The sequence below is a fragment of the Manis pentadactyla genome, chromosome 5 (genome assembly GCF_030020395.1).
Source record: "Manis pentadactyla isolate mManPen7 chromosome 5, mManPen7.hap1, whole genome shotgun sequence".
Lineage (NCBI taxonomy): Eukaryota > Metazoa > Chordata > Mammalia > Pholidota > Manidae > Manis > Manis pentadactyla.
In genome coordinates, this window is record NC_080023.1 from 40,574,665 (window position 1) to 40,588,962 (window position 14,298).

Sequence of the window (14,298 nt, forward strand, 5' to 3'; positions counted from 1 at the left end):
TTCAGTGATTTTGAATTTGTTAAGGCTCTTCCTGTGGCCTAGTATGTGATCTGTTCTGGAGAACGTTCCATGTACACTTGAGAAAAATGTGTATCCTGCTGCTTTTAGATGGAGTGTTCTGTAGATACTGATTAAGTCCATTTGATCTCATGTGTTGTTCAGTGCCTCTGTTTCTCGATTCATTTTCTGTCTGGTTGATCTGTCTGTTGGTGTGAGTGATATGTTAAAGTCTCCTAAAATGAATGTGTTATAATAATTTGCTCCTTTAATTCTTTCAGTGTTTGTTTTACATAGTTAGGTGTGTCTATGTTGGGTGCACAGATAATTATAATGGTTATAGCCTCTTCTTGAACTGATCCCTTTATCAGTATGTAATGTCCTTCATTGTCTCTTATTACTTACTTTGTTTTGAAATCAATTTTGTCTAAGTACTGCTATTCCTGCTTTTTTCTATTATTTGCATGTAATATCCTTTTCCATCATTCACTTTTAGTCTGTGTATGTCTTTGGGTCTGAAATGAGTGTCTTGTAGGCAGCATATAGATGGGTCTTCTTTCCTTATCCATTTTGCTACTCTTGTTGATTGGTTCATTCAGTCCATTTACATTTAAGGTAATTATTGATAGATATGTACCTATTGCCATTTTATTAATTGTTTCTGGCTGTTTTTTATATCTCCTTTATGTTTCTTCCTCTCTTATACTCTTGTTATTGATGGTTTTCTTTAGTGTTGTAATTGGACTTCTATTTTTTAAGTTTATTTATTTTTATGTGTGTTTGTTTATTTTAGACTTTAGTTTTGTGGTTACCAAAGGTTCAAGGATAGCTTCTTTACTATATAATAGTGTCGCTTGAATTTCTGATTACTCTGTTTCAAACACAACCTAAAGGTATGTTTTTTCTTTCTTCCTCCTCCTCCACGTTTTTCATATGAGATGTTATAATCTGCACTTTTTGTATATCCCTTGACTGATATTGTGTATAATTGATTTTGCTTCTTTTGATTTTTTTTTTTTCAAACTTGCTTGGTAATGACTTGGTGTACTACCTTTACTGTGGATTTTTTTCTACTAGTGAAAGCTATTTAGCCTTATGGTCATTTCCACCTACAGCAGTCTCTTTATCATGTCTTGTAAGACTGGCTTAGTGGTGGTAAATTCCTTCAACTTTTGTTTACCTGGAAATTGTTTAATCCCTGCTTCAAATTTAAATGGTAATCTTGCCAGGTAGAGGATTCTTGGTTGGAGGTCCTTCTGTTTCTGTACATTAAATTTTTCATGCCACTCCCTTTTGTCCTGTAGAGTTTCTGTTGAGAAGTCTGCTGATTGCCTGATGTGATTTCCTTTAGAAGTAGTATTATTTCTCTCTCTTGCTGCTTTCAACACACTCTCCTTATCCTTTATCTTTGCCATTTTAATTATTATATGTCTTGGTGTTGTCTTGCTGGGGTTCCTTTTGTTAGGGGATCTCTGTACTCCCATGACTTGAGTGTTTATTTCCTTCCCCAGGTTGGGGAAGTTTTCAACAATTATTTCCTTAAAGAGATTTTATATCCCTTTGTCTTTCTTTTCTCTTTTTGGTATTCCTATTATGCAATTGTTTCATTTGGATTGGTCACATAGCTCTCTTATCTTTCTTTCATTTCTAGAGATCCTTTTTTCTCTCTGTTTCTCAGCTTCTTTGTTTTCCTGTTCTCTAATTTCTATCTCATTTACCATCTCCACTACATGATCTCATCTACTTTAAGTCACTCCATTGTGTGCTTCATTTCAGATACTGTGTTCTTCAGCTCTGGCTCTTTTTCAGGTTTTTTATCTCTGTTGAAGTTCTCCCTGAGATCTTGAATACTTTTCTTTAAATCTGTGAGCATGTTCATGACTTTCATTTTGAAATCTTTATTAAAAAGATTGGTGATCTCTGTTTCATTTAGCCCTCTTTCTGAGGTTCTATTTTGTAGTTTTATTTGGATCAAATTCCTCTTCCTGCTCATTTTGTCAGGGATTCTGTTTCCTCCTTTGTATTAAATGTTTATACTATGCTTTCTGGTATAAAGAGTAATAACTTTATGAAGAAGGCATGCTTTGGCACCCAGAAGCTCAAGAGTCTTTACCCTAGTGTTTGGTTCTATTTTGCAGGGCCCCAGCTGTAGGCGTGCTGTGGGTGGGGCACCTTTCTGCTTGGCTTTTGTAGTGGTCTAAATCTGGGTGGGCATTTGCTTGAGCTGCTTCCTTTGTGATCAACTCAGAAATCTCTGTTGAGCTCACTGTGTGGCGGGCCACCCTCTGCCTGGCCTGCAGCAATGGCAGGGCTGCAGGGTTAATGGGGTGGACAAACCGATGTGCCCCAGCCAGACGCACAGTTCCAGGTTTGAACATCTGTTGGGAAGAAGGAGCTTGTGGGGCTCACTCCTCCAGGCATCTCCCCAGTTGGGCTGAAATGGAGCCAAGCAAACTGGGAGAGTCTCCCGCTGCCTGGCAGGCAGCAAAGTGTGATGCTGATGCTGGCTCAAGTGGGTTGTCTGTCAGCAGCGTGTGCAGGGAGAAGCTGTGGGGCTGCATTGCCAGAAGTGGGGATGGAGTGTCTGGGGCTCCTGAGAGTTCCCAATCTCTTGGACTGAGAAAGAGCTGAGGAGAAATCCTCCACCTGCCCTTTCTCCTGAGGAGAGAGTTCCATCCAACCCTTGTCCCCTCTGGTACCGCTCCCACTGCTGGCAAGTCTTCAAACTGAATGTGGGCTTATGCTCCCAGAGCAGATCTCCCTGGCCAGGTGTGCAGCACTCCTGGGCTCCTACCCCCTCCCTGCTCTGTTGCTCTTTCTCCGGCCTATAAGCTGGGGTGAGGGGAGTGTTTGGGTTCCACTCAATCTTGTCTTTGCTGCCTCACCCTTTTCTGTGTGGTCCTGTCTTCTTCCTCAGGTGTAGGGAGTCTGTTCCACAGTCCTCAGGTTACTTTCAGCTCTAGTTGCATTTGCCATATTTTCCTTTTATGTGTTTTTGGGAGGAGGTTTCCATCTTGCCTTCCTATTCTGCCATTTTTAATCCTCTCCAAGCTTTCATTCTTTTTATGGCTGAGTCATATTTCATTGTATATATGTACTACATCTTTTTTGTCCATTCGTCTGTTGATGGACATGTAAGTTGCTTCCAAATTTTGCCTATTCATTGTAGTTTTTATTTGTTTTTCTTACCTAGGGAGATATATCCAGAAAAAAATTAATAACGCTGATGTTCAAGAGTTTACTGCTGATTTTCTTCTAAGAATTTTATGGCTTCAGGTTTTATATTTAAGTCCTTAAATCAATTTCAGTTTATTTTTGTGTGCAGTTTAAGACAGTGCTTATTTCATTCTTTTGCGTGTAGTTTCCCCAACATCATTGGTAAAGAGACTGCCTATTCCCCATTGTATATTCTTGCCTCCCTTATCTGTATTAATTGACCATATAGGCGTGGCTTTATTTCTGGGCTCTCTATTCTGTTCCTTTGGTCTGTGCATCTGTTAGTACCATACTGTTTTGATTGCTGTAGCTTTGTAGTATAGCTTGAAATCAGGAAGTGTGATACCCCCAGCTTTGCTTTTCTATCTCAAGATTGCTTGGGCTGTTTGGATTTTTTTTTGTTTTGTTTGTGGTTCCATATAAATTTTAGGATTATTAGCTCTAGTTAATTGAAAAATGCCATAGGTATTTTGATAGGATTGCATTGAATCTGTAGCTTGCTTTGGGCAGGATGGCTATTTTGACAATATTAATTGTTTCTATCCATGAGCATGGAATAGCTTTCCATTTATTTATGTCTTCTTCAATTTCTTTCACCAGTGTCTTAAGAGTTTTCATCACAAATGCCTAGGGTACCTAACTGGTTTTCTTGGTTTCCCTGGATATGGCTGGTAATTGTAGGTCTGCTTTTGTTATGTAGCTGTATTCCTATTATGTTAATGTGTGTATGCAATTTAATTAGTAGTTTAAAACCTATACATGCTTATGTTACTCTACAAGAAGATATGTCAAAGAAATAATCAATCTTCCCATGTTTTCTTCCATCTGCTACTTCTATAGCTTTTCTTCTTCCTTCCTAATTACAACCCTTTAGTAGAATTCATATAGAAAATTACCGAGTATCATAATTCTTCCAAGTAGTAAAGATACCTCAACACAAATGCTGGGCATAGAAGCCACAGGGCATAAATCTGCAAAGAAGTAAAAAGCTAGCCTTTTCAAGGAATATTTCTTCTCTCTCACTTACCAACTTTACATTTCCCTCTATGGCCCCGGAAGATTACTGATTAGCCAGAGATGGGTAAGATTCCTCAAGGGAGGAACAACCTAAGACAGGCACAGTCACAGGGGGGCCATCAGGTGAGAGATTGGGTATCAACAGAGGTGAGGCTTAGAACCTCACCCCCCCCGTTTTGAGAGAAATCTTCTGCATCCGTGGATGTTCTGTTGCCCTTGTCTAGCTTGGATTAATACTTAGTCTATAGGCACAGACCTGATCATCTACATTTGCCCTCTTACAGCACTAAATTATGTTTTCTACCTTTATCTTGCATCTACCTACCACTTCAGCATTTTATTTAAAATAATAATAATAATAATAAGGAAGAAATGTGGGATTCACCTATAAATCAAGTATAAAAATCAAACTAATAATCATATCTGACTTGATTGTTTATAGTTCATGATGTGTGATCAAAACCGAAAGTTTCTGTGATATGCCTGCCCTTGCACTGTTCACCATGTAAGAACTTATTCACTATGTAAGAACTTGTTCACCATGTAAGAACTTGTTCGTTATGCTTCAGAAGATTGGAGACTGTTGAGAATTAGGCTTGGGGTTGATTAATGATTGTGCATTGAGTTCCCTATACAGAATTTTATTGTTGTTAACAACCATTTGATCAATAAATATGAGAGATGCCCTCTCAAAAAAATAAGTAAATAAAAAAATAAAAAAATAAAAAATAAAGAGTTTTCAGAGTACAGTCTTTGACCTCCTTGGTTAAATTTACCTTTGGGCATTTTATTCTTCTGGATGCAATTGTAAGTGGTATTTTTTTCTTAATTTCTCTTTCTAATAGTTTGTAATTAGTATGTAGAAATACAACAGATTTCTGTATATTCATATTGTATCTTGCAACTTCGCTGAATTCTTTTATTAGTTCTAATAGTTTTTTGGTGGAGTCTTTAGGGTTTTCTATATATAGTATCATGTCATCTGCAAATAGAGTAATTTCTTCCTTACCAGTTTGGATGCCTTTTATCTCTTTATCTTGTCTGATTGCCATGGCTAGGACCTCCAGTACTATGTTGAATAAAAATGGTAATACGGGTGAGCATCCTTGTCTTGTTCCTGATCTTAGAGGAAAAGCTTTCTGCTTTTTACCGTTGACTGTGATGTTAACTGTGGGCTTGTCATATATGGCCTTTATTATGTCGAGGTATGTTCCCTCTGTAGTCGCTTTATGAGAGTTTTTATCATGAATGGATGTTGAATTTTGTCAAATGCTTTTTCAGCATCTATTGAGCATATGGTTTTTATTCTTTTGTTAATATGGTGTACCACATTGATGATTTATGGATATCAAACCATCCTTGCATCCCTGGAATAAATCTCACTGGGTCATGGTTGAGTGATCCTTTAATTTTATTTTTTAATTTGGTTTGCTACTGTTTTGTCAAGGGTTTTTGCATCTCTGTTCATCGAGGATATTCATCTATCATTTTCTTGTTTTTTGTATTTCTTCCTGGTTTTTTCTTGGAAGACTGTATGTATCTGGGAATTTATCCTTTCCTGCTAGGCTATCTAATTTGTGAACATATAATTTTCTAAATACTGTTATAATCCTTTGGTGTTAGTTGTAAGTGGTTTTTCATTTCTGATGTTACTTAGTTGAGCCCTTTTTTTTTTCTTGATGCATCTGGCTAAAGGTTTATTGATTTTTAACTTTTCTTAGAAACCAGCTCTTAGTTTCATTAATCCTTTATTTTTTTTTAGTCTCTATTTCATTATTTCCAGTCTTACCTTTATTATTTCATTGAATAATTTGATGAATTTAGTGTATTTACAGTCCTAAAATGGCACTCTTACCACAACCATCACCACCATGTAATTTTGGTGCATTTATATCACTCTAAAATTAAACCTTTTACTCACTCCTACCTCTAGCCTTAGGCAACAACAATCTACCTTCTGCTCCATGTCCTTCTCTAGACATCTCATGTAAACAGAATCATACAGTATGTGTTGTTTTGTGTCTGGCTTCTTCCAGTGAGCATGCTTTTAGACTCACTCAAGTTCTTTGCACTTTTTGAAGTGAGTTTTACAGCCAGTAGAAGAATATACTAAGTATACATGAGTCAACAGGTAAGTTGTGTGAAACCAGTGTAGGGAAAAGTTATATTTTGAAAGAGTGGTGATAGTATCATAAAGTGATTTTATTAATGTTATTTATTCATCTATAGTTTTATTAAATATTTGCTAACATAGAACACCAGTACATGGTAGTTCACAATTAAAGTGGAATTGCTGAGGTAGAGCTTTGTTATGACACATTTGTAATATTTGAGTTGGAAAGAAAATGAACTCCATTGGTTTCATTTTCATTGAGTTGTTAATTAGGTATTTCATAAATTGAGATTGCTTCATTATTTTTGTCCAACTGAACATGAATTGTGCACTAGAGAAATTACTTTTGCCCTATTAGTCTTGAATTTCTTGACCAGAGCTAAGTAATATGAGTGACAGCCCTAAGTTATAGACAGGGGAGTTGAGAGAAGAGAGAGAGAAAATGTATGTGTTGTCACTAGAAAGTAGTTTGTCCATTCCATTATCACAAAGATATATTTCAGAAAGTACTTTACTGTCCTAATGATTAATGTAAAATGTGAAACTATTAACTCCTTGACTTGAGACATTTAACTATGTAGATATATCAAGGCATAATTTTGTTTACTGCAGAAATTACACTGAAAGTCTCTTAATTTGGAAGCCACTCTGGTTAGAATTCAAGTAACTTTACACTTTTCATATCAGTCATATTTGAAATAAACTAATATCAATTGACATAATCTGGACTAATGTGAAGAAAAACTATGAAGTAGGAAATTTAATAAAAGTGCTCCCTTCCTTCATCTTCTGATCACCTTACTCTTTTTGTATATCTTCTGTAGGATCTTATAAAATACTATCCCTTTCTTCTTTCCTGAAACTGAAGTAATTTCATAAATGATTCTGTTATGATTTAAAGTATTGTTTTCATCATTTGAGAAGAGGGCTATGGAGTGTATAATGCTTAACTAAAAGGAGTGAATCACTAAAGGCAGATTTTTGCGTGGTTTGTGGTAGGAAGGGAACTGGGAGGTAAAAGCAAGGTATTTATCTCCTCATTCTGCCTCCTAGACAAAACTTAATGATACATTAGGGAATTACTCAAGTACTATTGAAAAAAGAATAAACTTACAGAAATCAGATATTTTCTCATAATTTTTATAATGAGTGAAAGAGAAAAATAAGACATATTAGGATTGGACAGTTGGTTTCATTTGGGTTCATTTAATAGTTGAGATTTGTGTTTATATTGATGATTATAGTGTCATTTTCTTGTACACAAATAAATGTGGAAGATTTTGAATACACTCTTATCACTCTCCCCCAATTTAAATCTATACAAAAGGATCCATATCTTTTTTTTTATTAAAGTGTTGTTGATAAACAATCTTATGTTGGTTTCAAATATACAACACAGTGGTTCAACAGTTACCCATATTATTAAATCTTCACCCCCTCTAGTGTGGTCATTATCAGTGTAGTTAGGTGTTACAGTCATTAACTGTATTCTCCATGCTGTACTACCGTCCCCATGACCAACCTATATTGTGATTGCAAATTATTGTGCCCCTTTATCCCCTTCTGCTTCCCCAACCAACCTTCCTCAGTCCCTCCCCCTTGGTAACCACTAGTTTCTTCTCAGTGTTCATGAGTCTACTGCTGCTTTGTTCAAAAGGATCCATGTCTTATAATCTTGTACTTAATAATGAGTGTCACCCTTTCATTTTTGTTTTTTGTTTTCTTCTAGGCTGTACTCATCACCAAAGAAAAAACTTACACCAATGCAGAAATTGGTTAGTCCATTAGTTTGGTGTAGGCAAGTGTTGGATTACCCAAGTCCTGATGTGGAATGTGCTAAAAAGTCTCTTATCCACAAACTTGATCAAACTATGTCAGGTATGTCTGTAATTTTACTTGTAAATTCATCTTTTTTGCTTTCTTTATTCAAAAAAAGGATACTTGTTGAACAGTACATTTTTAGGAAGACAGTTGTTTGCTTGGCAGTATTTTTTTGAATTTCTTTCTGCATACCATCATGAGTTTTTGCCAGATGCACATAACCCTGCTCTAGCATTTAACTTCACAGCTTTTTTTTCCCCACTGTCCTCATTTTTAATTAGCTTCATCCTAAAGAATAATATCTGTGAAATAATGGATTTTTATATGGTACTGTTTTTCTAGTACAAGTTAAAACAAGTAACTATTTGAAACATGTTTGGTATCATCTAAAATCATCTCACCACCCTTGGGGTAATTCTCATGTGATAGAAAGATACAGGTTGAGAACCAGAGAGACTTCATTCTCACTCTAGCACTTAATTTCTGTGTGACTCTGCACATTTATTTAACTTATGTGAGCTCAGTTTTTCTCTTAAGAATTATGAACTTTGTAAGGTTATTTTAAGGATTAAATGATAATGCTCACGAAGGAGCCTAGCATGTTTTTCGGGCTCATTGTAGATGCTTACAAATGTATCCATTTCCCTTCTTTGTTATGTTTTTGTTTTGTTTTTTTAAACTTAGCATTTTAGGTTTAAATTTTAGGCTCTTTTGTTTAGTAGAACTCAAAAAGCTGACAAAGTGAGTCTGTTTTTATTTATGGCATTTAATGTAGCATGCCAGTGTGAGTAGGAATGTAGAAAAAAATACTGACTCAGAATTTCTCTCAGTCTCTTAGGAATGCTACTGTTTTCTGGAATACTCATGTAGTAAAGGGTTAGTGTGTGATTAACTAATCTAAATAGATTTTTGTTTTTGTTTTTTTGCTTTGTGTTTACTTAGCAGCCATATACTTAAAATTGTTTATTTTGGTTTTATTACTGAAATATGTGCTCTCTTGCTAAGTGTAAGCTGAAAATGGTCAGGGGAGGCAAGACTAAACAATTAAACTGGCACACAGTAATTTTGTTGGCTGTAAGGAGTAATGTATTGGATGTGATTACAGAGCTTCTGAGTGTTTTGACACTGAAGTAATTTTCTCTATTAAGAGAATCCTTTTTGGAAAAGCAATAGTTTTTATGTAATTTTTAAAAATGTTTTTGTCTGAATATCAAATGCTTTTTATAATTATATCCTGGAGCTTGATTTAAATTATATTCATAAGAGATTATTAGAAATATGTAGACAAGCTAGAAGACAATTTGAAATAACTGGAAAATTTCTAACTCATTTGTTAGATGATATTATTCAGACATTTATTAAGAATACTTTTAGGAACATTTTTCCAATACTCTTTCACTTTAGAAATAGGGTAACATATTTTACAGTTAGGAATTTTCATCATTCAACAGTATATGTTCATAACTTATGTGCTATGCATTGTTCTCAACTCTGAGGATATAGCAATGAATAAAATAAACCTAATGGGAGAGGCAGACAGTAAATAGATAAACATAAAACAGGAATTGGCAGACTTTTTCTGTAAAGAGCCAAATAGTAAACAGTTTAGACTTTGTGAGCTGTGAGGTCCCAGTTGCAGTTACTCAGCTTTGCCCTTATTATACACAAGCAGCCATAGATAATGCATAAATGTATGGGCAAGGCTGTGTTCCAGGAAAGCCATATTTACCTGCAGTTTACCAACCCCTAGTTTAAAAGCATCCTAAGAAATGGGAACTATTAGCAATTGAAAATTAGTAACCTGGACTTATAGGAGAAAATCCCAAGTTATTGCACCTCAAAAAAAGCAATTTGAATGAGTGGCTTTTGCTTTATTGTAACAAGGGTATTAAAGATAGTAAAAGTATATAAGAGCAGCTATTGCTGTTGAACCAAAATGAGGTATAATCAAGTACTAGGTCTTTTAACAATGCTTAGATTTTATGGCTATATGCTATAAAAGCAATAGCTACAGCTATAAATATAATATATATTTAAATAAAAAAGAATTTGGCTATTGCAAATTTGAGCCTTCTATTCCTAAACTCCAGTTTTTCCAAGTTGGAGGGAAGATTGTTTTTAAATGTATTTTTTGATAAGATAAACTTTCCTGGGAACTTAACTATTGTGTTCTAGTAGAACAATTTCTGCTCCAGCGAACCCAGCCTCTCTGCAGTGTACTACCACTTGCTTGTTCCTAAGATGTTCTTCTCTCATGTTTTGTGATAGTGCATTATCGTTTTTGCTCTGTCTTACTCTCCCTGCTGTTTGTTTGTTTTGTTTGTTTGTTTGTTTGTTTTGGAGTCTCCTTTGAACGGTCTTTATTCTCTGCCCATCTTTTTTGTATCATGGTAGAAGTTAACATAACATAAAATTTCCCATTCTACCCATTTTAGATATATAGTTCATTAGCATTAGGTACATTCACATTGCTGTGAACCATCACCACTGTCCATCTCCAAAACATTCTCATCATCCCATACTAAAAATCTGTACCTATTAAATTTTCCAGTTCCCCTGTACCCATCTGCCCATCTTTTAAGTTAGGGTAACCCAGGCCTCTCTTTTGTCTCACCTCTCTCTCTTTTGATAATTGCATCCATTCATATGGTATCCAGTAACATCTCTATTCAAATTAATCTCATTTGTTCATGCATATATTCAATTAATATTTAAGAGCCCGCTATGTATTAGGGCTTGGGGAAAGGGTGGAAGATACATGATGAGGAAAAACTAGCATTGCACCTGCACTCATGGAGTTTTTCCTCATCTAGTAGGAGAAAGATTTTAATACAGATAATTTTTATAACTGGTGATATGTAATAAAAGAATGGTATACAGTGCTTTGAGCTTTAAGATACAGGAATTTTATTTCAGGAAGTGATATTTGACCTGAGTCTTAAAGATTCAGAAAAATTTAAGTGGGATAAGGGAGAAAGCAAAAGAAGGGGTAGGATGTTGAAAGTGGACAGAACAGCAGGTTCAAAAGAGCTGTAGGGGGCCTGCTGGGTCATGTGGGAAGGAGCATGGCATATATGGAGAACAGGAACAAGCCAGGGTGGCTGGAGAAGATAAAGGAACTGACAGATGTAAGATAAGCCCAGGAAGATATGTAGGAGCCCTACTCTTCCAAGGCCTCATAGACCATGTTAAGGATTTTGGATTTTATTATAAAAGGAGTGGGAAGATATTAAAGGGTTTTATTCAAGGGTGTGGTATATGTGGGTGGAAAGACATGATCAGATTAAGTTGTGCTTGGCTGTAGTATGAATAATAGATTAGGGAGGGCCAAAAGTGAATATAAGATGCTTTTGAGGGGGGTTGATGATGTTAGCTGGGCAGTGTGTGTTGCAGGGAAGAGTGGTAGTGGAGATGAAAAAATGTGGAAGAAAAAGAGAATGAAGTAAATGTGAATAAATGAGGGAGACAGAAGAAAGTGTCAACAGTGATTTCCTAGTTTGCAGCTTGTGTGACAGAATGAATGGTTATTTTCATTCCGAGATGGGGACCCCAGGAAGAGAATTTGATTTTAGCAGAAAAATCATGAATTTGAATTTGGACTTGTTGGCTCTGGGGTATATTTGCCATGCCCTCAGGGGAGACATTAAATGGGCAGTGTATGTTGGGCTGAAGCTCAGGAAAATTTAGGACTGGAGATATAAATAATGGGGAGCTAGATTAATATACTAATGTGGGTATGAATGATATTTCGCAGGAAAAAAAATATGGTTGTAGAGTGAGAAGATAGAAGGGCTGAGGACCTAAAATGCTAGTGATTAAATAGTCAAGTAAAAGAAAATAAGCTTCAAAGATCAGAGTGTAAAGACAAGAAATTAGTACTTCCATTTCTGCTCAAGTTGATATTTCTGAGGAAATGCAGCACACAACATGCTAAATATGTTTAAAGTGTGGTGTCTGGTTTCTTATTCCATGGTGCGTAGGTATAAAACTACACTGTCCTACTAAACAGAAAAGCTAAACCAAAAACATATGTTCCTTTTCTTAAAACCACACTACTCTGTCAGGCAAATCAGAAACTTCAGTCATCTTATTTTTTTTCCTTTAGTAATCCTTTCCAGTTTTTAATATCTGTACTTCTTTTTCCTTATTTTATTTTATTTTTGGTCACTTAAACTGCCTAGTTCAGTCTAATCTATTCTACATCAAAATTTCTGTCATTTTTTCATAAACCAATTGGATCATATCATTCTTGCTCAAAAGTCACTGATGGCATTATCACAACTACTGAATAAAGTTCAGCGTTCTGAGTATAACATCGCAGGCCTTTAGTGACCAGGCCCTAGCTGGTTTTTCCTCTTTATGTCCCTCACTGTGTGCTTTACCTTTCTAGACTGCTCACTCTTACTCCCTGAACATAATAAATTTTCAAGACACTGCTTTTGTTGTTATAAACACAGATGAAAGCATATACTTTTCCCACTTTCAGTTTATTACTGTAATTATTACTCATCCTGTCAAGACTGCTCCAGTGCCTCTTTCCAAAAAAAGCCTTAACCAGTTTCTCTCAAGTGTAATGAATTACTCCTGTCTCATCATTTTCACAGCCCTTTGCACCTTTATGATACTACGCATTTCACTTGCCTTGAAATCATTGTTTTTTTCTGCCTGTACTACTTAGCTATAAGCCTCATTAAGAAAAGCACCATGTCACATTTGTATGCTCTACACAGTGCTTTGCCAACGATTGTAACTTATTTTATTAAAATAAGCTATGGATTTTAGAATGGGGTGGAAGAAATAAATACTATTTTAAGTATTAATTTTTCTTGTATATAACTGCACTCAATATCCTAGCCCTACTTTTGGCTCTTTCTGTAATTTTATATGCAGATCACCAATTTTTTCCTCTTTTTGGGCTGGAAAGGAGCAGGAAAGGGCTTTTTTTCCTTTTTTAAAGAGAACTCTCACATCTTTTGATCTTAACCTGGCCCAAATAGTCAATACTTAATAAGCTTGGCCCCACTTTTTTTTTTTTTCAGCAATGTATGTTTGTTATAGAAAAAATGAGAAAATATAAACATGCTTTTTACTTTCATTTTATTTTTACAGGCCATTCAGTGTTGGTAGAGTTGTAACAAAACTTTCCAACAAGATAGAGATAAACTACTTTAGTGGCTGATAATTTGTTAAGATATTTTTCTCATATTATTTTCATTTTTTTATTTCCATAACAATTTAAGGTAATGGAAATATCTTGTTGTGATTATTAATGTGTATTTTCCCCCAGTACTACAAGACTGTTTCTGTATTTAAATGAAATAATGACTTAATGAATTTACTAGTAGCAAAATATTTTAAATAAAATGGTAACTTTTTCTCAGTTACTAAATTTGATTTTCTCCCTTTCTCATTAAAACAGCTCTCAAGAGGCAAAATTTATATAATAATCCTTTCAACTCTGTGAGTTACACAAGTCCTTACAGTCCAAATGCAAGTAGCCCATACAGCAGTGGTTTCAATTCTCCATCCTCAACCCCTGTGCGACCTCCTATAGTCAAACAGCTAATACTTCCTGGAAATTCAGGTAAGGAGAAAGTGAAATGGTGTAACTAAGAAGTGGTTTTTAACTTAGTGCCTTACCTTAGAAAATAACTTACTCCTCAGTAGTTAAGCTTTTATTTATAAAACTTTTAACTGGTTAGAGAAAATATCATTGAGGAGCTCCTTGGCACTAGGTACTATATGCAAAAGGAATATGGATGAGACAGGTTAGATATGTAAAGTTTTCTTTAGCATGTACTTAACAAGTTTTTTTAATCTGGCTTGATTAAATAGGGTCACAAGCTTGATTTTTTAACCAGTAGATGCTTATTGAATAGCTTGCTCAGGTTGTGAAAGCTATAAATAAAAGCTCTATTTTAACTTATTTCATTAAATAAGTTAACCTTATGTAATAAGCTTTGATATTGTACTTAAATAATAATATAAGCCTATATGTGAATGTGTTGAAAGAGTTTTTGATTCTTAAATTATATTGGAGAGATGGATTGCTGTAAATTTGGGAAATAATATTCTGCTATGGTTCTGTGATTGAGACTGTTACTCTGTAGCTTACTGTCCTTTGGAACCACTTA

General features: G+C 35.2%; 1 protein-coding gene across 2 annotated transcripts in view; it reads left to right on the plus strand.

Annotated features, from left to right (window-relative positions):
* SLAIN2 (SLAIN motif family member 2) overlaps positions 1 to 14,298 on the plus strand; it is a 77,991-nt gene that overhangs the window by 27,734 nt on the left and 35,959 nt on the right. For both annotated transcript variants that reach the window (XM_036892517.2, XM_036892516.2), the window contains exons 2-3: positions 8,073 to 8,221; positions 13,584 to 13,748. In XM_036892517.2, the coding sequence (XP_036748412.2) occupies positions 8,073 to 8,221; positions 13,584 to 13,748 (314 nt within the window). The remainder of the gene's footprint in view (positions 1 to 8,072; positions 8,222 to 13,583; positions 13,749 to 14,298) is intronic.